This window comes from Cavia porcellus, unplaced genomic scaffold (assembly GCF_034190915.1).
Source record: "Cavia porcellus strain 051 isolate PalLab524CR breed Dunkin Hartley unplaced genomic scaffold, mCavPor4.1 scaffold_3, whole genome shotgun sequence".
Classification (NCBI taxonomy): Eukaryota; Metazoa; Chordata; class Mammalia; order Rodentia; family Caviidae; genus Cavia; species Cavia porcellus.
This window is the reverse complement of record NW_026947486.1, coordinates 102,253,478-102,281,304: the sequence shown is the minus strand read 5'-3', so window position 1 is coordinate 102,281,304 and position 27,827 is coordinate 102,253,478. Positions and strand designations below refer to the sequence as shown.

At 38.4% G+C, this 27,827-nt stretch overlaps 1 protein-coding gene across 1 annotated transcript in view; it reads right to left on the bottom strand.

Moving 5' to 3' along the window:
* The window catches only part of Adgrg4 (adhesion G protein-coupled receptor G4), a 90,874-nt gene that overhangs the window by 44,346 nt on the left and 18,701 nt on the right, over nt 1–27,827 (bottom strand). The window contains exons 3-10 of the mRNA XM_063245599.1: nt 16,302–22,067; nt 15,060–15,154; nt 13,173–13,237; nt 11,843–11,882; nt 10,642–10,694; nt 9,074–9,237; nt 7,566–7,698; nt 5,617–5,735 (exon numbers count right to left, since the gene is read on the bottom strand). Of these exons, the coding sequence (XP_063101669.1) occupies nt 5,617–5,735; nt 7,566–7,698; nt 9,074–9,237; nt 10,642–10,694; nt 11,843–11,882; nt 13,173–13,237; nt 15,060–15,154; nt 16,302–22,067 (6,435 nt within the window). The remainder of the gene's footprint in view (nt 1–5,616; nt 5,736–7,565; nt 7,699–9,073; nt 9,238–10,641; nt 10,695–11,842; nt 11,883–13,172; nt 13,238–15,059; nt 15,155–16,301; nt 22,068–27,827) is intronic.

The window sequence follows — 27,827 nt, the reverse complement described above, 5'->3', positions numbered from 1 at the left end:
TATATATGCTTAGATATATATATTATAATCATCATTCAAGTATTATATTACTACACAGTAGATTATATATTATTATATGTACTATTGTACATATACTGTATATAATATTTATATGGTATAAAATATTCATACATATATAGATATAATATATAATTGATAGTTTATTTTTATATTATAGTAATGTGTATCTTTAGCTATATACTTCATAATCACCATCCACCTGGTTTGTTACTCCATGGTAGTTCATATACACATTATATATTATCATAAATACATTACATATATATATATATATACACATTCATTTGTATATAATATTTACATAAGATACAAATGCACACATATATACTATAATATATAGTGAATTCTTACGGTCAATTTTCTAAATTCCCCAACTCACAAAACCCACTCAAAATAGTGTTTTTCTTATTGTTATAACCATTTCTTGACTTGGTCTTCCATAAGAGAAAGCAGTTAGAAGGAGGGAGGGCAGCATAAAACACAAACCTCACCATATTTCCACCTACTCACTACAAGCTGAGATACTCCCTACTGCCCTGACTCATGACTTCTAATCTAGGAATCATCAGGGTTGTTTTTGTTTGTCTAATCCTTCTAGATATTCCTTGGCAAGGATCTCAAATTTTTATCTTCTGCAGGGAAGACAAGTCTGAGAAGTCAGTTGCCTCCGAGCCAATTCCCTGGCTTGACTCAAGGCACTAGGGCTTTGCCAGTTCATTATGGCAGCGACCCAACCTATACAGTAGAGCTGTGCCTGAAGAACTGGGCAGGAACTGAAATTCTATGAGGAAAACAGGTTCAGTGTCTAGTGAGCTCCCAGTTCCTTGTTCATACACAGCTATTTTCTCACTGTAACGTCAATGCTAAAGGGCAGGAAAGCTCCTTCAGGCCTATTTTATAAGAGCATTCATGAGGGCTTCACTTTCATGACCTAGTAACCTCCCAGAGATGCCATCTCCAAATATCTTCACACTGGGATCAGGATTTCAACCTATGAATGGGAGGCAGGCATAAAAATCCAGTCTATGGCATACACTTCACCAGAAAAGATACACAGCAGACAAGTAAGTTTATGAAAATATTCAGCACCATATGTCACTAGGGAGCTGCAAATTAAACAAAAATGCTATCCTTCTACATACCTGTTGGAATGGTCAAAAGCCAAAACACTGACATGAAATGCTAGCTAGGATACGGAGCAACAGGTGCTCTCCTTCACTGCTGATGGTAATATGAGGGGTACAGACACTTTGAAAGATACTGTGGCAGTTTACTCCCTTAAGCTTTCCCAGATAAGTTTAAATTTTACATACTTATAAGAACCTGTGCATAGGTGTTTAGAGCATTTTAAGTCATAACTGCCAAACTTTAGAAGCAACCAAGATTTCTTTGAATCAATCAATGGATAAGTAAACTTGGTTATATTCAGACAAGAAGAGAGCCTTAAGTGCAAAAAAGAAATGTTATCAAGTGATATTCATTTAACTTTAAATGAATATTTAACTTTAAATGAATATCACTTGATAACTTCTTTCTTTTCTTATTCATTTAAAGTTAAATGAATATTACTAAGTTTAAAGATCAATGAAAGTCAAATGAATATTACTAAGTACAGGAAGCCAACCTGAAAAACCTACATACCATATGATTCCAACTGTAGGACATTCTGGAAGACACAAAAGTAAGGAGACAGCAAAAAGATTACTGGTTTCCAGGGTTTTGGACGATGAGGGGTGAATATTTGGAACACAGAGGATTTTTCAGTTAAACACTTGTGTATGGTACTCAGTGTTGGTGTATATGTGCCACTACACATTTATCCAAACCTACAGAATGTACAACGAACCTTAATGTAAACTATGGACCTTGGAGGATAATGATGTGTTGGTATAGGCTCATCCATCCTAATAGATGTACCAGTCTTGTGGGATTGTCCATTGCGCGGAGGGCCTATGTCAAGAAACATATATGGAAACTCTATAGCTTATGTTCAATTACCTGTTAACCTAAAATTCTGCTAAATAAATAAACTTTATTTAAAAATTAACAAAAGTCAAAGTCTTTAACTAGACTGATCAAGACATAAAGACAGAAAGCACAAATGACTAAAAGTGGAGATACTGGAGTGAAGGTGTGTATGTTGACTGGGGGATGGATTACCATCAATCGTAATTTTTAAAAGACGGACAATAGTAAGTGTTCACACAGACATAAGGAAATCAGAACCTTCTTACACTTAAACAGGGGTAAAAATGGTGCCACTTCTGTGGAAAATTGTTTTGCAGTTCCTCCAAAACTATTCATAAAGTTACTACTCTTTGATGTTACATATAAAAGAAGAGGACATTTGTATATGCAATAATTTGCACATAAAAGTTGATAGCCAGACTATTAATAATACACAAAAGGTGTAAAAATCCATTGGCAAACCAGCACCGTGCACTTGCCGCTTGCAAGTTAGCAAGATATATTATGGTAGCCATTTTGGATTTACTATCCCAGCCTCTTCCCATGAGTCAGCACCCTTTGCAGACCACGGGGGAAGAGAACAAGAAGTCAACAAGAAGAAAGCCCTTCCTGAAAACTGGCACCATACATGGGCTACCACCTCTGGGAGCAGCCAGACCTCAGTCCCTTCTGGTGCACAGGCTGGGAAACAAGAAGAGACAACCCCTCTCTCCGCCTTAGAAGCAACCGGCTGATACAGAGAAACACAGGATTTGATGATAGCTATTGAGACGAAATAAAATTTGATGCTTGTGGTGTTTGGTGTTTCACTGACTTTGCAGGTCTAGGGCTGGTGGTCTGATATCTATTCAGAGGATCAAAGTATGCAGTGTGGCCTCTATGGGGGATCTCCTTCTGAAGATGGTAGCCATTGTTAATTTCTTATTATCTTGTTTTGAAATCTTGTATCATTTTCATTGTTCTTTTGGGTTGGGTTTGATTCTGTTTTACTTTGATTTTGTTATATCTTAATAGCATGGATAGTTATTTCAAAGTTAGCAAGATATATCATGATAGCCATTTTGGATTTACTAGTGTCTTATTTTGAAGTCCTTTATTACATTTATTGCTTTGTTTTTATTGATTATATTGTTTTATTTGATTTTTACTATGTCTGAAGTTATCTACAGTTATTTTTAAGACAACAAGAGGCATGGTAACCGTTGCTGATTTTGTACTGTTTTGAAGTCCTGTGTCATTTACACTGGTTTGTTTTGATTGACTTTGTTCTGCTTTATTTTGCTTAGTTTTATTATCTTTAAAATAACATTTAACAAAAGAAAAAAGGTGGAAAAAACCGAATGCCCATCTGTTGATGAATAAATAAACCAAATGTATTACAGTCATTTAACAGAATACTACTCAGTCATAAAAAGCAATGAAGGGCCGGGGATTTAGCTCAGAGGAATAAGCATCTGCCTGGCAAACACTAGGTTGTGAGTTCAATCCCCAGTACAAAAAGAAAGAAAGAAAGAAAGAAAGAAAGAACTGAAATATATTATACCACATGGATGAACCTCAAAAAACTTAGGAAATGCCCAGAATATCATAGAAACAGAAAGTAAATTAATCTCTGCCAAGAGACAAGGGAAGGAGAAACGGGAAGACTGGAAAATTATACAACCTCGTCAATATGCTAAGAAAATCCACTAAAATCAACCCACTGAATATTAAATAAATGATATGGGACTATCTCTATTAAAAAGTTTTAAAACTACATCAAGATACAAATTTTTGCTAATCAAAGATCCAAAGCCTACAAATATCTTACGTTGATGAAGGCATTCTGAAACAGGGTTTTAATACCTTGCAAGTGGAAGTATAAATTGGTGCAACTACCACAAAGAGCATTTTGGAAAACATCAAAAGCATGATTGACCTAGAAATTCGACTTTCAGAAATTTGCGCTTCAGATGTACCCTACTTGCACAAAATTGTGACATATGTGTAACATCTCTTACAGCAGTGTTTTTTAATGTTCCCACTTGCAAGCTAAGCGAGTGCCAGCTTCAAAATACCTTCATCAGCACAGTGTGTTATCTATCGGGCTTTTAAATCTTTGATGATTTGATTAGCAAAAATTGGTCTTTCCATGTAGTTTAAAGAAATGCACCTTATTTTGAATTTATTTTATCTAATAATGTAGAATATGGTAACAACTTGTTATAAAACAAAATGAAAGCTAGCATGGTCTCTAAGTGCATTTTTTGGTGGTGGTGGTGGTAGTGTTGGTACAGAGTGAACCCAGAACCTTCACACTGAACTACATCCCCAACCCTTTTCATTTATTTAAAATTTAAGACAGGGTCTCAGTAAGTTGCTAAGTTGCCCAGACTGGTTTGGAACTTGGTTTGAACTTGTGATTCTCCTGCCTCAGCCTCCCCAATGTTGAAATTACTGGCATGTACCATGGTATCTGGCCTGTATTTTTATATGAAAGGCAACCTTCATTATCAGCTGCTTAGTGAATGCTAGTCTAAAACATTTTACATACCAACAAAAATGTTTTTATTTAAAAATATGTTGCACTATTTTCCTTATAATAAAAATATAGGGGGCTGGGGATTTAGCTCAGCAGCATAGCACCTGCCTGGAAAGGGCAGGGTCATGAGTTTGATCCCTGGTACCAAAAAAATTGCTTAAAAATGTAAATAAACAAGGTAGTTTTAAAGCAGTATTTTTAATGAAAGTGCTATTAAAACTGAAATATACATAGAAATAGAACAAACAAATAAATTGGAGTGTTACTCAGAGAAAAGAGATGGGGGAATGGTGGAAAATGGGTACCACACTGCCACTGGACTAGTATAAGAAGCTTTGGGGTGCTATTGCACAGTGGGGTGACCATACATAATGATCACCTATTGTGTCTTTCAAAATGCTATGTAAAGTGATTTTGAATATTTTCACTAGAGAGAAATTACACATGTGTAAGGAGAGATATAATTGCCCCAATCTGAACATTATGCAATGACATCGTAGGTACTCCATTAATATATATCAGTTTTATGCTTTTGTGAATCTATTAAAATTGATTTAAGAAATAACCTACAAGTAAATAAATAAGTTGGTGGCCCACCCATGAGGTGTACTACTATGTAGGGGTTGAATAAGCCCTTTGTATAATGATAAGAATAATCTCTTCAGTATGTTATCAATAGAAAAATGTGAAGTGGAGGACAATGTGTACAGCATGCTCCTATTTGTATACAAAAGGGATGGGGCGTGTACATGTGTATAACCTCAGAAGAGGGTACTCTGTCTCTGTGGATAGTACCTGGATGGTGGGGTCACCTGTGGGAGGAAGATGATTCACTGTACATCCTCTTTGTCCTTTACATATTGAGCTACATAAAGTACTGCCTATTACACCTTTTAAAAATTAAAATGGAAAATAAAAATTAGTAAAGCCTTATAAAAAAAAGCAAAATTCCTGCTAGTTCTAATTTTCCATGCCTCGCATCAACTCTACCAACATTAACTACTTACTTTCTAAAGCCAGATTATCATTTGCCTGTAATCTCTGTGTTCTCAGGTCAACAGGAAAATCTAACTGAAGTTTCTCTGATGTGTACCAAACAGTCTTACCGTCATTTATGGTAATATTAGCAAAATCCACAATCTTATCAGGAAGTTTCTGAAGCAACTTGCATTGCTTGAACCTTGGCTTTTCCCACTGAGATTTGCCTGTTTCGATGCTGATTGAACTGAAAAAAAAGGGAAGGGATGAATTAAAGGCATCATTCAACTTCCTCACTCAAGGAGGAGACGGAGAGTGTAGTGAAGCGAGTAGTGGAGGGGTAGGTCCATTTTTTGCAGGCCTCCTTCTTTCTCTGCCCCAGCATCCTTCCCAGAGAACACAGATGGGAGCCCAGTCCTTCTGCACAAAGTGAGAAATACTTTGCTCTGGGAGGGCAGGTGAACCTAGGGTTAGAATGTGGGGCAGGTAGACAGGCAAGAACGCTGAGGAGGGGGATGACAACAGCTAGGCGACCAAGCATCAAGGCAACGACCTTTGCTCCCTCGACGTGGCTCTGTGTCCTCAGTTTCTCCTATTTCTAGGAGGAAACTCCTGTTGAAATGCTGTCTCTAGCTCAGCATATCCATTTGTCAAGGTGATTAGCATAGAAACCTCTGCAGCTCATTGGCCCCCATCACCCACCCTCTTCTGTCCCTCATCCGACTCAACCCAGTGCAAGTCAGGCAGCAAGCACCTTGCTCCAGGAATGGTGATAGGCAGCGCAGGAAAACAGGGCAGGGTCCCAGCCCTCGTGGAGGAGGTTGGAATCCAGCAGTTTCACAGTCTAAAAGTAACTTCTCTAAAATTAGACAAAATGTTAGAAGAAAAGCTGTAGAAACAAAACTGAGCCTATCAAGCCATCAAGAAGCCCTTATTTTCAGAAACATTTTAACTAAGCCTAGTACCCAAAGGACGGAGACCGAGACACCTGCCCCCCACCCCACTCCCTGCCCCTCCCTCCAAGAAAAGCAAACTGCACAAGCAGAAAGACACAAGGAAGTCCCCACAGAGTCTGAAATAACAAATGGTCTTTGGGAGCTGGAGTACATGGTAAAGGGAGAAGAAAGCAATACAGCGGGATAGGAGTCTGCAGTCTTGAGGACTGTATTCCAGCGTTTGGACTTCATTCGAGCACATGAATGATGAGGTGTCATCCAGACCTTTGGAGAATCATGCTGGCAGCACTGTGCAATAGAGGGGGTAGTGGATGGGTAGAAGGCAAAAGGAGTGTTCTAATAGTACACAAGGGCTAGTAAGGAGCTTGCACCAGGCAGTGGGATTGGAAAAGAGAGGCTCTATGTGAGAGCTCCAACTGCGGCTGCCCAAGCTGCCTGCCTTGCTGGCTGATTACAGGCAGGCAGGGAAAGGTGGGCTGCAGTAGGGGGTGTGGCTTTCTAAAAGAGTGCTTTTAATCCTCCTTTGAAACCTGGGGCCCTCTGCTCTTGCCCACTTAAGTTAATGGCATAAACCATTAACACTGAGAGTAAGAAGAGAGGGCTGATGATTTTATAAAGGAAAATGATAACGTCAACAATAGAAAAATTTAGTAAATTATTATGCCCCATCAACAGGATGGCATCTGAGGCTGATTTTCGAAATGATCATTAAGAAGATGAATGTCAAACATAGAAAATGTTTGATAAACCATTGAGTGAAAGGGTAAATTACATTATTGGTATGAGAACTGTGATTGCCACTGCCAAACACTTAAAAGCACACCGACAAAGGTTAGATAGAAAAAAAAAAATGCCAGCTAAAAACTGCTGTGTTCAGGTGGTGAGATTAGGAGTGACTTTTTCCTTCTGCTTTCTTGAAATTTTTTCTTACTATTTTGCATGTATATGTTTTAAGTTCGAAAGAAAGAACAAAAGAAGAAAGAAAGAAAAAGACAGACAGATTGACAGTAGAGGTAGAGGGGAGGGAACATGCTCACACAAATGACATTGACTCATGCTTCCAACAACTAAGTGGATCTTTGTGTATGTGAACCAGCAATTAGACCTTGGCCATTACATACCAGATTCTAGTGGCATTTCCATCCTCATTTTTTATGCATCTAGTTTGGGCAGTCTCAGTAGGGTTGGTTAATAGCCACTTATATGTCCCTTTGTAGTTAGAGGGAGTTTCAGCGGGTTTGCACATTCCTGGATCTACAGAGAAAATGTATGCACATTTTCAAGGGCAAAAGCCACTTAAAAGTATCATGAACATACATTATATATTCATCATTATTACTCTGCACACAGACATCAGCAAATAAAAGAGGAAGCTATTTCCAACAGGCCATTTAAAGCAGGCATCATGGAATATAGCTTAAATGGAGTCTTTTTGTTTAAATAAGCCACACAGTATAACCACAATCTTCGTGCTTTTCATTAAAACCACCAGTTGACAGGAGAGTTGTTTTGGCTCTGTTTTAATGGTATGTATTGTTTGAGGGGAAATTCCAGCCACCCAAAACGGTGTTAGAGTACAGCATTAGAACCTGCCAATTGTCCTTCTTTCAAAGTACTCATTGTTATCAGTTTGATGTGCAAATAGAGGAGATTCTAGGCCCACTTCTCTTTCTGGATGATCACCTCCTGCTTAATGGACTCTGGGATGACTTTGACATTAGTAAATTCCATGCGTCTGCCATGACCAACATAGGGAAAATCCATTTCTGATGTTGGTGTTAAGAACTGGACTGACTCCTCCGTAGGAGCTTGCTAGACCAAGGTTGGTTGTGAGGCATTGTCACATTGCAGGAGATGCACACTGGCTAAATCTATGTGACAAATTCCCAATTTAACTGGACACCCAGTGAATATGTGAACCTGATCCTGAAAATTCTACCTTGAGGTGTTGACAGAGAGGCTCAAGAAGTAGCCAGCCCAGTCTTCTTGCGGGCAAGAATGAGAGGTCCCTTCCTCTCACACTCAGAACACATTCATTGGCATCATTTACATGATGGGCTCTGCCTGTAGCTCCCACAATTGTCTCCCTTCACTGCACTCTCATCGTAGTGCAACCTCAGCCTGCCCTCTGATACTTACCAAAGCTGCAGCAATGACAAAGAGGTACAATGGCTTGGTAGCCTACTTTCTCTTTTACCATTAAAACCCTTCTAATTAGAAGAGAAAATGTCCATGAGTGAAATCTGGAATAGTTCTAGATTACTTGCTAATACATACAGGATGGCTGAATCAATTAATAAATTAGGATTTATTTTGTGTAATAAGGAAGCTTTCCAGCTTTTTGGGTATCTATGCAAGAGAAACAATCCTCCAAGTCTGTGGATGAACTTGCCCCTGCTAACAGGTAATACCCACAGCTAGCCAAGTCTCTTGTAAACTCTCAGATCCTGTTCTTTTATGAGCCCTTGAAAGTAAAAAGGGTCTCAACAGAGTTGTAACTGTGGATGTGGAAAGGATCATAAAGATGATCCCTCTTCCCTCTGAACTTACAATTCCTTATTATGAATGCATTGTTAGTTTACAATAATAGAAGTGAATTTATACTGAAATACCCCACCAGAATAATTACCTAGCTTTTTCATTACAATGTGGTCAGACTTTACCAATAATATCAAGTCATCTTGTATGAAGTTTCCATGTGTGAGGTTTCCATATATTTTATTTCTGATCTTGTTGATCAATTCCATGGGTTCCAAAGAGGAGGTGGCCTTTATTATGGCCTGACAAGCACAGCTAAAAGAAATAGGGCAAAAAATGCTGCAATTATATCAACAGAATGCAACTCAGCCTACAGTTCTTAAATCTTGTAAAGCTGCCTTAACTGGTAGTCCATAAATGTCAAAAATGTTATGCTATTAAGAAGCAATGACAAAAGCGTATTTAGATCTTCTGATGAATTTTCTTGTGTCCAATTGGACAACTTGAAACCTATTTTCAAAAGAATAGTCTGCTAGCAGCATTTGTGTTATGTTGAACTGACTAGCCATGAAGCTTCTCTGAGAGTCTGTATAATTAATAGAGAAGCTGGAGTACTCAGGATTTACAATTTCAGAGAAAATTTTTTTATCCTCTAGTCTCCAATTTCTTCATCTTCACTGCAATAACGGAAATAGGCACATGTTCAGTTAGTCTACAAAGATGTGTTCTGCAGAAGGCTTATTTCTATAATAGAATACTGATGATGATGATGGCTAACATTCGTGGGGCTCTTGCTCCACATATTTTGATTCATTAGTGTTCTTACTCTCATGCTACAAAAGAGAAAACTGAGCTTTGGGAAGATGGTATTTCCCTTAAGCACAGTGACCCAACCAATATTTCTATCACTAAAAGCTATGTTATAAAAGAAGAGAGCCATCCTTGACCTTAGCCTCTATAGTGAAGTCCTTAACATTCTAAATTCCTCTAATAGTCATTAGGGAGAAGCTTCCAGATTCACAAAATTACCTGTATCTTTTCTTTCCATTTCCATTTGTACATGGAGCTCTTTGAACAACACACTTGAGTTGTTCCTCTGTTCTCTCTGCTGATCATTCTTACCCATTACTACCCATTCCATTTGGGACCTATCTCTGCTCAGCTTTTAAAGTTCCAATCTAAAGAGAACCCCTCTTTTTAAACTTCTCCTTTTGCTTACAAAAGAACCTTTATTCCTGAACCCTGAACATTTCAGTGATACATTCATGAGCCTTCTTTTGTTATTCTGTTAAGTCCTTGACTGTGTGCATCCAGCAGGTCAACAATAATCAGTTTTCAAGAGAAAGCTGGACAACAATCCTGAACAGGATAGGGGATGGTTTCCATGTTGTTGTTGTTGCTTACGATTTCCCTGCTCAGTATTTCATGGACTTTATTGATTACAACAAACGCTTTATTCCCCATCCCTAAATTATAACCACTTTGGATACCATATACTTTTCACTACAAAGAGGCAACAGGCAGGCTGCCAGGCTGCGTTGTGACCAATTGAAACAACTTACTTCATGAAGGCAAGAGCCTAATTACAGCATCTGTGAAATAACCATCAGGTGCTTTGATCTCCTTCTAACAACTCTGACCAACAGGCTTCCCATACTGAATTAAATGGAAAGAAAATCAGAACTAAATGTACCCGCTGTGAATAAACTCAGCTCCTACCTGTATGGTACATGGGAAATTGTAGCCATTGCTTGCCCTTCTCTCTGTTCCAACTGATGCAAAAGAAAAGTATACAGTCAGTGAAATCTTTAAACAAATGTGAAAATTGAGTGCAGCACTTTTTGTAAACAACAACAACCATAATTATACTTTTCATTTATGTAACCCGTGGCCATCTGCAAGCCACCTTCAAAAACAGCAATGCATTTAGCAGGGTCTCTAACTCTGTAAGGAAGGGCCATACATCAATTGTCACCCCATTGTCCAGCTGAGTCTCAAGGTATTAAATAATCTCACCAACATGATATAGCTGATGAATTACAGAACTGGGAGCGGAATCTAAGGATTTTGCCTATGGATAGTAATATGGTGGTGGCAGTAATAAAAATTAAATATTTAATGGTTCTGAACTCTGTGCTAAGTACTTAAACTATCGCATTTTATCCCCCAAAAGTACTCATTTTACAAATGATTGAATTATACCAGGTCTCACAGGAAATGGGGGAGCAGGGCTATTTGACCAGATTATCACCAAAGAAGGTTTTGCATCTATGATTTTAGAGAAGTGGTAACTAAAATATGTTAAATTTAAAAGTTCTGACAACTGTTTACAGGAAATACTTTAAATGATGGCAGATAATTGGAAATGCATGCAGGCTTGATTATATTTTGTATAGTCAAAATATTTATCTCCTATTTAAATACCTTAAAAGCTGTGTGCTTGCTAATCATTTTAGTGTGCAAGTTACGAGGCATTGGAATAAATACTAAGATCTGGGGGAAGGAAGATGAGAGATAGTTTTGTCTCACTCTTACTTAAAACATATACAAATAGAGAGTGAGTTTAGATTTATTATGTGAATGCCGGTCTTACAAACAATTGTGTCACTCTTGGAATGTCAGGCTTATTGCAAGAAATTCCACTCACCATTTACAATACCCAAGACATTCTGTATACATCTGTAGCCCACAAAATGTGCCTCAAAAACTTGCCACATGGATATTTCAAAAAAGCATGGCACGGTATTCAAGATGGGTTCTTATGGCAATCCCAAGGGAAGTAATGTAATTTGACCCTCGGTTGTCACTTTTGAACCTTGTCTGACAAAATCGTATACACTCAGATAAAAGAGCTATTTACATTATATCTCATCAGGTGTAGGATGGGTTGCAAGTAGATTAATTTTGACAAATTACTTACAATACTCCAGTACAAGGCCATTTCTTCCTCAGAAGTGCCTCTGTGTCGAAAGCATCAGAAAATCATGGAAAAATGAAATGCAGTACCAAATATACAAGACACAAGATCAAAAAAAAAAAAAAACTGAGGCAAATTAGTAGAACTCCTCTAGTTTGAAATTCAAATACTGCTCCAACTGGACCCTTGAAATCAGCTCAGTCATTATTTGGATACCAAAACAGTGGTAAAGCTTTGACTCAGCAATTCTATTTCCAAGAATCTGTCTCATAACAAGAGCAAGGTTTCATGAAAATATGTATGCAAGAGTAAAAATTGCTTGACTGTCTATTACTAGATAATTGAATGCATGTGTCATATCATAGCCTTAAAAATGAGTCTTACACAATTAAAATTAGCAAGCTGGATTTATATGTATTGACCTAAAAACCATATAAATTATTATTAAGAGCATAAAGTTGTTAAACAATATATAGAGTAGAAAGGAGCCCATTCTCTTAGTACATGCAGGAAAAAATCTAGATGAATATATAAAATATCACAGGAGATCTTTTAATTTGTTGTTTCATGGACCTAGAGGTTGAACCCAGGGCCTCATGCAAGCTAGCCAATGGCCTACCACCAAGCCACATCCCTAGCCTTTTACAAGAGTACTTGAAGGGGTAGATTCCTTACATTAAACATTTCAAGTTCCCTTTGAAATTTCCAATCCCCAAAAGTGCATAATTCAGGAATCAAAGGTTCTATAGATCCACTTGCATGGCCATCTATAGCATTTCTTCCCTTTAAAGCATGATAAACCCTCCTCCAAGCCCTCTGCACTACTGGGGATTAAACCCAGAGCCTGAGTCACATTCCCATCCCTTTATTCCTTTTTAAAATACTGAGACAGGATCTCGCTAAGTTGCAAGGTTGCCCAGGCTGGGCTAGAACTCTTGATTGATTCTCCTGGCTCAGCCTCCCAGGGTGGTGGCATAATAGGCACATGCCACCACACCCAGCTCACCACACCCAGCTAGGGCATTATTTTCTTTTAAAGTCTCAGAATCATAAAACTTTAGATATTAAGAGAGCAACAGAGATAACTCAATCTAATTGCACTGCTTCCTGGACTTAGTTTTTCATCCCCCCGCCCCCAGCTTTGTGCCCTGGAGGAGTAAGACAAATCTCTTCCTCATTGCAATGTGAACTCATACTCAGAAGGGGAGCTGCAGTTACAAGTGTGGTGGTCCCTAAATCCCAAGCATAAAGAAAAGAAATCTCCTCTGGATAGGAAGGGACCTGGAAGACCTTCAAATTACCCTTCAAGCTGCAAAAGATATCATCCACATACCTGCCTTTAATTTGGACAGCTAGATTAGCAAGACAAAATTCACTGTCTTCAAATATAAAACTCAACTGTAAAAAGCAATAACAAAAAATAGAATCAGTTTTCATATTCCTGATCTTGTAATTTAATTGAACAAAGTCACCTGGAACAAGATGGTCATTAAGCAGCATTCATTATTTCAGCAGCTTAAAATTTCTATTTGTTCCCCTCAGTTTTTCAACTTACACTTTTCCCATTGTATAGGCTGAACTATCCCCCCCCCAAAATTCAAACGTTGAAGCTCTAACATAAAATCTGATTCTATTGCATGATAGGGTCATTAGAGGTGTAATTAAGATTAAATGAGGCCACAAAAGGGAGGGCCATAATTCAGTATAACTGGTGTTACTATGAGAGAAGAAAAGACCAGACATGCATTTGCAAAGAGAAATACCATGTGAGGACACAGTGAAAAGGTGGCCATATGCAAGCCAAGGACAGAGATCTCAGCAGAAATCCAACCCTGCCAGCATTTTTATCCTGGATTTCTACCTCCCATAATTGTAGGAAAATATATGCCTATTGATTCATTCACTCAGTCTGTGATATCTTTGTAAGACAGCCTGAGCAGACTGATATGCTCATGCATTTTCAAGCATTCATAATCATGTTCCATATACTTGAAAGTAAGTGCTGATGGGGAGAGAGGAAAGCAATATGATCATTCACTAGTGGTTAGATGCAAGGTACAAATTGGTAATTCTACCTGGGAGATCATTTAGTGATAACACTATTTTTCTGTTCTCTTTCTTTAATTGAGGTAAAATTCACATAATATAAAATTAATTTTGAAATCTATAGTACAGTGACATTTAATATATTTCATTGTTGTGTACCAACTACTTCTCTCTAGTTTCAGGCTTTTGCATATCCCATAAAAATTCTCATGCCCATTAAGTAATCACTCCCCTCTCCACTTCTATTCCCTAATAACCACTGACCTGCTCTCCATTGTGTGGATCTGTTTATTTAGGACATATTCAATTAACAATATCAAAGTATATGATTTTTAAGTCTATATTCTTTCGCCTAGCATCCTATTCAGAGGTTCATTTATAACTTCTGATCCAGAAATTCAAATTCTAGGAATTTATCCTATCAAAATACTCAAATGCCCCTAAATGTATTATAAGTGCACTGTTTTCAGAATTGTTTAAAATAGAGAAAAAATAGAAGGAGACCAAATGTCTACCAGTGGATGACTGGGCTTGAAAAAACTCAGAACATTATGTTACAACCATATAGTGAAACCCTATGTGTTTGCTAAAATGTATGAGGAGTGGTCTATATTCACCTCTATGTTAAAAATTCATGTCCAGGAGCTGAAGATGTAGTTCAGGGATAAAGCACCTGCCTAACATGCACAAAGACTTGGGTTCAATCCTTAGCACCACAAAAAGATATTATTTTAGATGACAATGTCTGAGGTTTTCTGAAGTGCTTATAGTCTTATTATCAGAAAGAAATGTAAGAATATATAAAACATTCATTTTATTGGAAAGAGAGAAAAGTTAAAAAGCAGAAAGCAAAGATAATTAAATAGACATGGCAAAGAATTTCCCCAATTAGGAATATTGAGCAAAGATTTCAGAATTTGTGTCAACATAAGGAAATGTACAGATCTAAACAAATGAGAATGACATTTCATAAAAAGCTTTCAGCGTTGGTGCTGTGATGGAGAGATTGCATAGATCCTTGCAGTGTTGCCTACAGTGTAGGTAGATTTTCAGTGAAAAACAAATTAGTTATCTGTGAAATGGATTATCACTAGAAAAAAGTAAAGTCTAATTTTAATCTACTCATTGTCACTTATATTTACATATACCATAAATAATCAAAATAGTATTTTACCCAATCTTTTGCAAATTCATGAATAATACTGGTAATAAGGACCCTTGACTCTTCATCAAAGACAGACAATGTCATTTCGATATTGTAGAAGGAAACTGTAATTAAAAATATGGAGATTAATTTTAGTTAGTTCAAGAAATTTAACTTTTGTAAACTTGATCAAAACTGCTCTCTGCTTTAAAGCAAGTAAAACGATTTCTCATTCCTAAAGTTTGTTCGGCACCGTTTAAAAACCAGCACTTTTGGCTCAACTCCAAAAGTAAAAGAAAACGCTACCATCCCGTTTTTGTTATAATTACTTAGGCATTTTCCTGGCTTTTGCACAGTTGATGGACATACTAATCACTCAAATTATCTACTTTCATTGGCCGCCCGGTTTCCTGTCCATTCAATGGCCAAGCTGAGCATTTATCTCACAAGATCATTTGTCCTGAGAAAATAACTAGGTTTTTGTTTTCTTACTGTGCCTTCCTTTCAGCTTGAGGGTTTTCATTCCTTGTGCCCCTCTCACTCTGCTGTATCCTACAATATTTTCATTTTGGAATATTAAAAGTTGCAGGAACATTCAAACTTTGAACAATATGGAAGCCAAGTACTCCCTGAACAGATAAGTATTCCCAGCCGGGTGGATGTACAAAGTGGAAAAGCCTGAGACCTACATAAGAGGGATTCAAATGGCAGAGTTGAATACAGTGGTACAATTCTATAATCCCAGTACTCTGACAGGCTGAGGCAGGGGCATCACAAATTAAAGTCCTGCCTGACTTAGTGAGATCCTGTCTTGAATAAAAATATTTAAAGAGGCTAGGGATGTAGTTGAGTATAAAAGTGCTAAGTTCAACCTCCCAGTACAGCAAAAAAGTTAGGAAAAGATATCTTCTGACATTTTCTCATATATAATAAGCATGTTCAGATCTAATGCCATATGATTCTCTTACTAGGTATAAATGATGTTCCTGACCTGTGTTCACATAGGCAGAGGCAGAGTCAGGGCATTGACAAAAAGCCTAGTGGGAAGAGGTTTAGAAATTTCATATGGAGTGAAAGCACACATTTGGATTATGTTTCAATATACATAGAAAACATAGTTATGAAATTCTGAGTTTGGATAAGGAACTCATTCAACCTACTGTCCCAAGGAGATGAGAAACACCTACACCTTTCTTTATTCTTCTCCGCCTTCAGATAGCTGACCCTTAGCAAAAACATGGCCCATTGTTCATATGCATAAAGGAACAGTACCTATGGACTCACTAGCAATTGGTGAAGTCATTGCTTCTGTAGTTAGAAAGGAAAATGCGGAGTCCAGCCAGGTTGTCTCAAAAGACAAAGAGATTAATGAAGATACAACATCTGTAGAAGAATGTGCCACTCCAGTAGACATGAATGAAGATGAGGTTCCAGTAGGGGTAGATGTAGCAGTAGTTACATTTATAAGGGAGTCCAGTATGGACTTGGGAAGAATTAAAGAAGTGGGTGATGATGTGGCTGGGGTTTTGCTCCATGCAGATATTTTTGTAGCACTAGGTAGTGGCATGGAACCAAAAGATACAGTGCGATTAGTTATAGAAGGTGATACACTCATTCCACTGAAGGATGGAGGTTTAAAAGCCGTCCTGGAGTTGTCAGTCATAATAGTTCTGGAGGTTGTCTCAGGGGATGTGAGACTGTGCATTCTGATATCTGTGACTCTGGTAGACATAGGCAGAGAAGTTGGTGAGCCACTAGTGGTACTTCCCAGTGTAGGTATAGAAGTAATTTTGGTGAGTACAGTTCTTCCAGTAGCAAATGGTAGTTTTGTAAAGTTAGTGAATGTATATGTGGCCATGTCAGAAGCAGGAAGTGTTGATTTTGATGCCTCTACCATAGAGGACGCTACAGCATGAGGAACTTTAGACACTGTCATCTGGGAGGAACCTGGTGGAAGACTAGATAAAATCCAAGTTAGTATGGGTGAAGTAGTGGTCTTGGAGATTAAAGAAGGACTTGGTGGGACTGTACTCCCAGGAGTTATAAATGTGGTTGTTTTGTCAAATGTGTGCTTAATATCATGCCAACTAGTAGGAAGAGCCCTTAAGGATGTTGATAATGAAGGGCTCTCAGAAATCCCCAAGGTAGGCAAAATTCCTGATGTGGAGCTTAGTGATGCTGCCAAAGCATCTGTAGAGACTAGACTAGTCCCAGAGGCTGCAAGCATTGACAAAGACCCAGGAACAAGCTGTATAGTCTCTGTTTCCATCTTGTTGAGTGTAGGGTTATGAGCAGGGGTGGAAAGAGGAAACTGAGAGTCTTCAGCTCTGTGTGTGTTCCAAGAAGTCATAAGCAAAGACTGGGTGTTACTCGATGTGATTCTTGTTCCCACAACTGGAAATCCAACCACTTGGGATGTAGGAGAGCTCTTTGGAGTAGAAAACTCAGCTTCACTACCGCTAGATGAATAAAGAAGTGATGTCAAAGAGGGTGTAGTTTCACTGGATGGGGTCCATGAAGGGTATAAAACAAGATCATCAGATGTGGCACTTCTGAATGTAGTTGTTAAAGAAGTATTTTCTAATAAATAAATCATCTTTCCTGTATTAGAGGAAAGGTAAGTAGTGGTAGCTTTTATACTTTCTGTGGGTCCAGGCATGCTCCTGAAGTTAGTCCAAGATGGGGAAACCTGAATATTTAAGGAAGTATGATGATTATCTGAAGTAGATGAAAGCAGCGTTTCAGTGTTCTTAGAACTGAGTAGTGAAGAGGCAGTGGTGTCTACAACTGAAGTCACTGCCCCAGCCATATTAGTGGTTGGCACAGGTATCATAGAAACAAAAGTTGCCTCTGTTGGAGAGGAAATAGAAGTAGGAGTGATCTTGGAGGACACTTCTGTCATTTCTGAAGTAGTGAAAGCAGAAGAAACTGCCGTGCTTTTTGAGGTCATCCCGGGATATGTCACAGGTGTGACTTTCAACGAAGATGCTTGTGTGGTCACAGTAGTCCTAGGAGTAGTTGGAGACAATGAAGTAGAAAGTGACTCAAGTGTTGTGGAAGTGTCAGAAGAAACCGTTGCAGAGGACAAGGTAGAGTCATCAACTGGAAGCGCAGTTGTCTCAGACACAGGTCTAGAAGTGGCTATCGAAGGACTTTTCAAACAAGCTGGGTAAGTTGTTTTGGAAGATTTAATCATTATTATTGTGAAAGGGTCAGAAACTTTTTTGGAGGTGAAAGCCGTGACATCAATTGGCAATGAGGACATCTGGGAAGTAGGAATTGACATTGCCATCGAGGTTTCCTCAAGAAGTATAGGTACATTTGGTACAGAAAGGGTTGTACTGATCCCATTAGTAGAGGTAACTGTAAAATCAGAATTGGACAGTGCAGTTGTGGAAGGGGACAAGGATTTGGGGAAAGTCTGTGTGTTTTCTGAAATGGAAAAGGTAACTGAAGTCACCTCAGGTTGAGTGTTAAGTGAAGAGAACTGGGGAAGAGTTATGTTGATGAGCTCAGGATTTGATATCCTGGTTGTACTGGAAATTGTGGTATCTACAAAAGAAGCATCCTGGTGAGTCACAGAGGAGGAATTTACTACCATTTCCACAGTCCCAGGGGTATAAATTGAAAGGGCATTTGTGCTTACTTTTTCAGGAAACAAAAGGGTGGGTTTTGTTAAAGGTCGTGACAGCAGAGTTGTTTTCCCAAGGCTGTTAGACATTTCTGAAAAGTAAACATCTACTGTGCTATTTGAAGTCAAGGGTGGTGTAGTCCAGATGCTTTTGGAAGTGGTAGATAAAGTTGAATTCCTGTCAGCTGAAGTTTCAAGTGGAATCTCTGAAGGTAAATATGTTTGGTGGCTGGACATTTTTCTGGTCTCAGAAAATCCTGTATCAGTCATTTCCAAGGATGAAGTACTCTGGGAATTGGAAATAAATGAATACTTTGATGGAGACATTTCTGTCACCTCCATAGTTCTAGAGGTTTTCCCCATAGAGATGATTATCTGATCTTTGTCAGAAGGTAAGATAGAGATGCCAGTCACCGATTGGGTGGAGGCTGGCATGTTTACAAAATGTGTGGAAGGGCGAGAAACACGGACGTCTACTGAGGCAGTAAGTTTGTTGGCAGAGGTGTGCGGAGGTATTGTCTCAGTGACAGTAGGAGTCTCTGTGGGGCCAGTAGCCAAGCTAGCAACATCGCCATTGCCACTGAAAGTAAATGGAAAGTTAAGAGCAGAGGTAGATATTTCTTCCACTTGTGACACAGACTGAGTTGCTACTGGTGTAGACACAGTTGAGATCAAATGAGAAGGCACAATAGGAGTATTGTCAGCAGCAGGTTTTGAGCAAACAAGAGTGTGTGTAGACGGAGTTACTGCATTGCCTGAGGTGGAGGGAAGTGTGGCCTTAGTCTTAGTTGTAATAGGAAGAGGGGATCTCGGCAAGGGGACTAGAGTTTCTGTCTGAGAGGGAACTTCCATGGGTGTCATTGTGGTAGAAATCACTATGGCCTCTGAAGTGGTATGAATTGAATCTGTCTGTGTAGGCATGATATCATTGGTCATAGAAGTTGTTTGACTCAATGGTGGCACCATTGCTGATGACATTGTAGCTGATGACAGATTTGAGACATCTGAGGGTAGAGATGTGGGAAAATCCATGGCTGCTTTAGAAGTTATAGGCATAGTCATCTTAGTCTCACCAGACATCACCATGGAGGTGACAGGAGAGAAAGTAACTGGCAGTGAGAATGTGTGAGTAATAGGTATATGAGTTGCTGATGGATGAGTACCTGCAGCCTTTGGTGGTAAGATACTAGAAGACAAGGACATAGCTGTCCTGTCTGTCGGGGTTCCTGTTATCCTTGTGGTGGAACTGTGCAGGAGTTCAGGGAACATCTGGGTACTCTCAGGAGTGGGAAATAGAGTCAAATGCCCCTTGGGGGTCACTGGAGTCCAGTGTGCTGTATAGGTGTGGGTCCAATTAAAGAATTCTGTGATTCCATTGTATGAACTCCCTTCCAGCTCAGAAGTAGCAGTTTTATTATCCAAGGAGGTAGTCAATTTTTCTCCACCAAGGAAAGGGGAAACAGTGACAGAAGCTGTCACTGTTTGTGCTGATTCATCTGTCACTTCCAGCACTGTTGAAAACAAAGAAACCTCAGATACTGCTTCTATAGTTGATTTTCCTTTAAGATGATGGGAAGTCATTTCTTTAGTTGTCATAGTATCATCGGATTTTTGTGTTGTTGCAGATTTTGGTACAAGGGCTGTTGTATCGCCAAATGCACTTGTACCATCCGTTTCTGTGTGTATAATCTCAGAAGAGCTCTCCTCGGTAGAAAAATTCAGTTTAATGTCAGCAAGGGTAGATGCTATATCCACTGGTGAGACAACAGTCTCCCCTGTTGAAGGAAGTTCATTTGCAGCTACTGTGGGTATAGGGATGGTTTTTAGTAAGGTGGTGAGTTTAAATTCAGGAAGATCGGTTACAGATACAGTTCCAGAAGTGGTGGAAAAATTAGCAAGCCACGGAGACACCAGTTTGGATAGAGTTGTTGTATATCTGACTCCAGTAGCATCAGCACTAGTGATAGCCTTGCTTTCCATAGATGATTCTGGTGGGGTGATAACATTAGTAGTTGTGGATGAATTTTCTGTGTTAATAGTACTCCCATAGAATGCTGATGTGTCATTTTTATTAGCTGCAAATGTAAGTATGGTGGTTGTATTAGTAGATGTCAGCAGAGTCCGGCTCGGCCTGGAAGTCCAAGTGGTTTCCTTGGAAGAGAACCAATGGGTTGTTTCATCGGTTAAAGATGTGGGGCCTGATTCAAATGCCTTGGGTGTGGAAGCTGATATAGCCGAAATCAAAGTGAACATGCGGTCACCAGCTGTGGGTGTATTCTGGGTATTCACTGGCTCTGTGATTTCGGGGGAGGATGTAGTTTCAGTCACTGGCGGTGCATGTGTGATTCCAAGAGTTAAGGTTGCATGTGAACTCTCAGCATTGGTACCTGTCTGAACCCTCTGCGTTCCAGTAACTGGAAAGGATGTCACGGGAGAAAGGGCCATAGAAGAGGTCTCTTGTGGCATGAAGGTAGATATGGCATCCTCCACATGGGGTGAAGAGACATTCTGGAAGTTTGTAGATGGCAATTCTGTTTCTGCTGTAATTAGGGCAGGCATGGTCTCAGTAGGCACCACTGAATGAGCTGTAAATGGTATTTTCATATCAGTTGTTGCCAGTGTAGCTACTGTCTGATTTCTAGGAAATACAGAATCTATAGAAGCAGCTGTGGAGCTAAGCGAAGACTTGGATGTAAATGCTGTTGTAGTCCTAATGCCAGTACTTTTACCTGAATTCCCTCCTACTGTGGACCAAGGTACAGTCACAGCAGCTATAGACTCAAGAAATTCTTGTCCAGAAGTGGAGCTAGGAGGTATTTTAATATCAGTAGATGTGCGTTTGGGCCAAGATGTTGTAGACATGGATGTTGACTCACTAGTTGAAAATGAAGATGCTGTTTTCATAATGACTGACTGAGATTCAGTTGCTGAAGTCTGAGGTGCAATTAAATTCTTAGTAAATCCAGATGCAGAAAGGAAATTAGAAGCTGTAGTTGGATGAAAGGTCTTAGTGGCCATGGCTTCCACTATTTTTGTTGTCCTCATGATTTCTGAAGACGTAAATTTAGTTATTTTCATGGAATCAGTGGCATTGCATATGGATGTACTCTGGGTAGGCAGAGTCATGGCTGCAGAACTAGATGAAATATCTGCTGTAGAAGTAGCTGTTTTGGCTATAGATGTTCTTAAGATTTTTGATGTAATTGTTTCCGAAGGTGGCAGTGTTGTATTGGAATATAACATGGTTGCATAATCTGTCGCAAACACAGGCATGCTTTCAGACATCACAGAAGAGTAATATATGGTCTTTTGTGGTTTTAGTCCAGTAACTTGGGAAGGAGTTGTTAACTCTATTTGTTGTGACAGAGTTGTACTTATTTCTTGAATTGTCATATTTTCTGAAACAACTGAAAAATCAGAAAGTGTGTGTTAATCTGGACTCAGTGTTAGAAATCAGAGACAATTATTTAAGAAATAACTGTATGATTTCTTTTCATTTTTAAGAGATAAATATCACAGATATAAAATCAAGTTGTTTGATTACTTAATTTCTTTCAGAGGATGTTCTACTTTGTAAAATCTCTGTATACTTTTCATTATACTCTGGTTACATAACTAGTTGGAGGGAAGCTATTCCATAGTAACTTTGTCCAAGATACAAGCATTCCCAAAAGTGAGACACATACCAGACTAGTGTATTAATTAAGGGAATTAGCTTTAGGAAAGGGACCAAGTCCTTAAAAGACATAGCTATCAAAACTACTTAAGAAGAAATAACTTGATTAGTTCTATACCTATGAATAACATTGACTTGCATAGTTTAAATCTTTCATAAAAGATTAACTTGGAATTGAAACAGATGTAGTTTTTAATCTTGGTTACATCACTTACTTATCATATAACCCATACAGTCACTTAACCTCTCTGTGCTTCAATATCCTCCTTTAAAATGTAAAGGTTATAATAACACTTACCTTAAAAATTTCCATGAGACTTAAATGTCATATGGCATTCAGTGTAATGCCTGGCACTACTTAAGTGCCCAGAAAATGGTAGACATTGAATTTGTCAAGTTTCTATCATTCTTTTGAACAATATAGACTGAAAATGTTCTTATCTGGAACTTCAAGATTAAAATTGCCTCAACATGCATTCTTTTTCTCTCTGTCATAGCCCATGAGGTATATTGGTAAATACACTATTATCAATAACATGCACATGTACATTATACATTTGTGTTATTTACATATAAACATACACAAAAATGGAAATATTGAAAAGATGTGATAAAATAAATATCAGTAAAGCCTGTAATATTTTCTTGCTTACTTTGACAGGTTGTCTGTGCACTCCATAGGACTGTGTGCATCCTGCTTTGAAGGCCAGTGGAGCCTACCTTATCCTCCCATTTGAGCCAACTAAACTTAACAAGTATCATGAATAGAGTTCTCAGACCTATGAGAAATTCATAGATTTAGGGCATGATTGTTTTCCTCAAAGAACACATACTCTTATTGGGAAATATTTATGTTGCTGAAATATTTTTAAACAGAAGATAAAATAATACTTAAAAACAAAATTACAAAGTAATGATAAAGTTTACAATAAATGAACAATAGAATACAATCAGGCTCCCAATGCTTCAGCCTAGTGGGGAGCTTTCTCTTAGAAGATGCGCACCTTTGAGAAAGGATGGAATTCTAGTAGAGAAGGCAAGGGACACATGGCCGTGAACGTGGAGGTCATCAAAGATCACTCTAGCTGAGGTGGGAGGGAGTGTGTTGAATAACGACAAGAAAGAAGAGCAGATCAGGAATGGATCTGAAGGAGAAGCTGGGCCACAGCTAAGAGAATGTAATACAGCTGCTTTTATGTGTTGAGCAAATTTACCACAATCCACCTAAGTTTGTGTAGTAAAGTTTACAATTATCCCCATTTTAGAGTCACAGAAATGGAGTCTCAGAAATGTCACATGAATTGCTCAAGTTCATAGCTGGAACTGATATCAAGGATTATCATCTGTACTCTAAACAGCTACATCATTTGAAAGACTGCAGATTTTTGAGCAAGAAGAATGAGTGGATAAAAAAACAGTCCTTGGCATAAGCACCTGCCTTGCAAGCAGGCAGTCGTGAGTTCGATCCCTGGTACCGATAAAAAAGGAAAAAGACAAAAAAAAAAAAAAAAAACAGTCCTTGGGGAAAAGGAATTGCATGGCAGTGTACAGGATGCACAGAGATGGGAAGAAACCAAAGACAAACAGACTTTTGAATGCTAGTAGTATCTTCCTTTGCTGATCTTCTCCTATCAGCTCTGGGTCAGCCCTACTCTCCATCTCCTCCATATCTGTGCTTGAACAATCAAGCGTTGCTGACCAGTCACACAAGAGGATAAATTAATGTTTTCATAAATTCATTACCACTAACCTCAGCTAAGCTTTTATCTCTACCCAGCCATCCCACTACTTTTCTTTGGCCAATTTGTACACCTACTCTGCAATAATTCTTCCACACCTTCCAAACCCTCAAACTCTACCCCCACATGTTTATCAGATAATCATCCCGCCTACTTCAAAAGAAAAAAGTAATTGAAATCATCAGCTAGAGACTCAACTGTGCTTTAGATCCCATCACCTCCTGCCCTTTGAGAAACCTTATACCATCAATTATCAACTCCTTTCCCTAATGAGCTTTTTCCTCCTGATTTAAAACATATTCCAGTCTCTCAAGATAAAAAATCAAAACTCCATATCCCCCTAAATGCCCTTCCATCTCTTTCTTCCCAACAACCAAATTCTTTCAAGAAAGTTTTTCTAAACTTACTGTCTCCACTTCTCTGGCCACTCCTTCTCTGTCTTTTGCAGACTATATTGTACTGGCCTGAAGCTTTGACCCAGCCTCCTGTTCTCTTCTTGCTCTATAGTTTCTGCACAACTAGAGTTTCATGAATTTACACCTATGCACAAATGAATCTCAAAGTTCTATCTCTAGACCAGGTCTCTATTTTGAGTTCCACATTTTTATAACCAATTACTTACTTGAAATCATTTCATGAATAACCCATCAATATCTCAAAATCAATGTGCCCCAGCTTGAACTTGATATATTCTCTCCAAGCTGAGTCTTCTTTTGATATTATTTCACTAAATTCTGCCACAATACAATTACACAAGCCAAACTGGGGAGAGCCTATCTGTCTCCTCTGTTCTTTCACTCATCTTCCGTACCTAACCCATAATTTTGTCTGATGGAAATTAAGTCTATACATCTCTTGAGTCTATCAATTTCTCTCCATCTCCGTCAATTACCTCTTCTGACCAAGCTACATTCATCTTTCACCCAGACTATTGTAGTAGCGTCCCAATCAAACTGTCTGCCACTATTCTTGGCTCTCCCCAATCTATTTCATTATACAACCAGAATGATCTTTTCAAAATACAAATCTGAGTGCTGGGGATTTAGCTCAGTGGTGTAAGCTCTCACCTAGCAAGCAGGAGGTTGTGAGTTCGAGCCTCAGTACCAAAAAAAAAAAAAAAAGCAAATCTGATCATCAGAGACAGAGAGAGAGAGAGAGAGAGAGAGAGAGAGAGAGAGAGAGAGGTACCTCTAGTGATTTTTCATTGTTCATAGAATAAAAAGAAAGCATTTTAATAGAGTCTATAAAGCTATGCATGCTTTACCCCTACTTACCTTTTTTTCCAATGTCAGTTTTTGTTAAATACCACTCTTCTCAGCCTACAGCCTCTTTTTAGCCTTCCTGTATTTATTATTCTACTTCTACCTCAAAGATATTGCATGTTCTGTTGCCACTACTTAGAATGTTTTCCCCCTCTCTCCTCATTTGATTGATTTCTATTCATTCTTCAGATCCCAGCTCATGTGTTAGTTGCTCAGGGAGGCCTACCTTCTCCATAGCTAGCTCAGACTAATCTATTCAGGATTATTATGACACCTTGTACCTCTTCTTCATAGTACTTATAAGAGCTGCAATTTTACACGTGTGTATGCACTTATTAATGTCTCTTTCCTCACTAAATTGTATGATCAAGTACCTCATCTTTTGTTGCTCACCATAATATCCACAGTCTCTGATATAGGAAAAGGCACATGGCAGATATCCAGTACAGTCTTTAGACTAACTAAATAAGTAGCTATGATGAAGACATGAACTGAAGAAAGCTGTGTGAGTTTTTTGGATCCTATAGCTATCAGAAAGATAGAATCAGCAGGGTATGGTAACAAAGAGGTTTAAGAGATAAAGAAGACAGACAAACCTTGGAGAACTCAAATTTTATCTTGAGAATAGATAATAGTGTGATATTCACAGAAATGAGAAAATTTGCAAGGAGCGTCATTCAGAAGAAAAACACTCAGTTAAGACTTGGGTAAGTGGAATTTGGGGTGATGATGGGACATCTAAGTAAAAACAGTGCATAGTAAAATTCAAAACTGAGCCATAATCTTCCTCCAAGTCAAGTAAACCAAAATAAAATGATGCATATTTACCTTAGGGAAATTAACATTTTGAATTTATCCACCTGAAAAGCACATTATTTATTGACATACGAATAATTGTGGTAGTAGACAGTCTACTAACTTATTTCACTGTCTTGCACAATAAAATTACTTTTAATTTGCATATCAAGAGATTCTGACGTGTGTAGGATGTTCTTTAGGATTCTATAGCCATTAGCAAGTAAAATGAGTGACACTCAGAAACCTGCAACTGGCTATTTAGGTGAGTTGATAAAAGCCCATACATTTTATAGTGCCAAAAGTCAAAGTTATATAAGCAAAATTTTTTAAAGTTTGACAACACTGTTTTAGTTTCTAGAGATTCGCATTCTATTATGCTTTGTTAACAAACAGTGTATTTCAGCTGCCCAGTATTTATTTCAAACTTCCTGCTTTTAAATATGTCCATAATGCAACTAAAAAGAGAATTACTGTATGGGTATGTTGGTTTTCATTTTCCCAAATGGGTTTTTCAAAATTCCAGCCAAATGGCTCTACAAACCTTTGTTAAAGTGTTGCTTCTAGCATGTGTAAGAAATGTGGAATCTCAGAGCCTGAATCACTCTCTATGAATATACTAATTGTTAATAGGAAAGTTCATAATTTCTACTCCTTTGCAAATGATTCATCATTGAGCTTCGTTCACTTTTTGGGAAACAATAAAACACAAAATATCACAAAAGCCTAAGTTATCTTCTTCGATGCAGCATTTAAAGGGCGCTAAGGCCGAGGATATAGTTCAGCAGTACAAGTGCCTGCCTGGCAAGCACAAGGTCCCGAGTTCAATTCCCAGTACCAAAAACAAACAACTTGAAAACCAGATGCATTTCTTTAAACCTGTTTCCAAGGGCTGGGGATTTAGCTCAGCGGCCTAAGCGCCTGCCTTGCAAGCAGGCAGTCGTGAGTTTGATCTCTGGTACCGATAAAAACGAAAAAGACAAAAAAAAAAAAAAAAAACAAAAAAACCTGTTTCCAGATACAAACAAACAAACAAATAAAGGGTACTATTGGACAAAATTATAAGTAATGGGAAACTCTATTAGAAAATGAAATGAGAGACACAATGTTTTTATCAGAAAAGGCAGAGCCATGGATGGAACAATTGGCATCAACATTTCTGTTAAGCATGTTTAAAAGAAATATAAGATTGGGATAAACAAAAACAAATGAGTTAAGCAGATGACATTTGATGGACCAGAGATCTCTTAGAAAGTCATGCATTTTATTTGCTCCATTTTAAACAAAAGCCTGATTTCTTGGTTACTTTTTGCTCATTGCTGAGCCAGAATACCCAACACCAAAATTAAGGAAGAAAAAGTTTATTTAGCTCACAGTGGAGATCTCAGTCCGTAATTAGCTGGCTCCAAAGCAGGGTGGCCTGGCACAGGAGCAACAGCTCATGATGGAAGAAGACAGAAAAAACAAGAAAACCTAAAAGAAGGAGAACAAACCTCTTTTCCTCCCTTATACTGTAAGAAGGCTACCCACTCTCAGGGCTGGTGTAGCACTCACATCATCTCTGTGCCCTCTTCTTGCACGGGATGAGGATGTTTACAAATGGAGGACCCTGGCCTCCTGCTGAATTAAACATCTAAACTTCTCAAGTTGGCACAGTGTATCAACCATTACAATCCAACCCCTTGTCAACTTGAA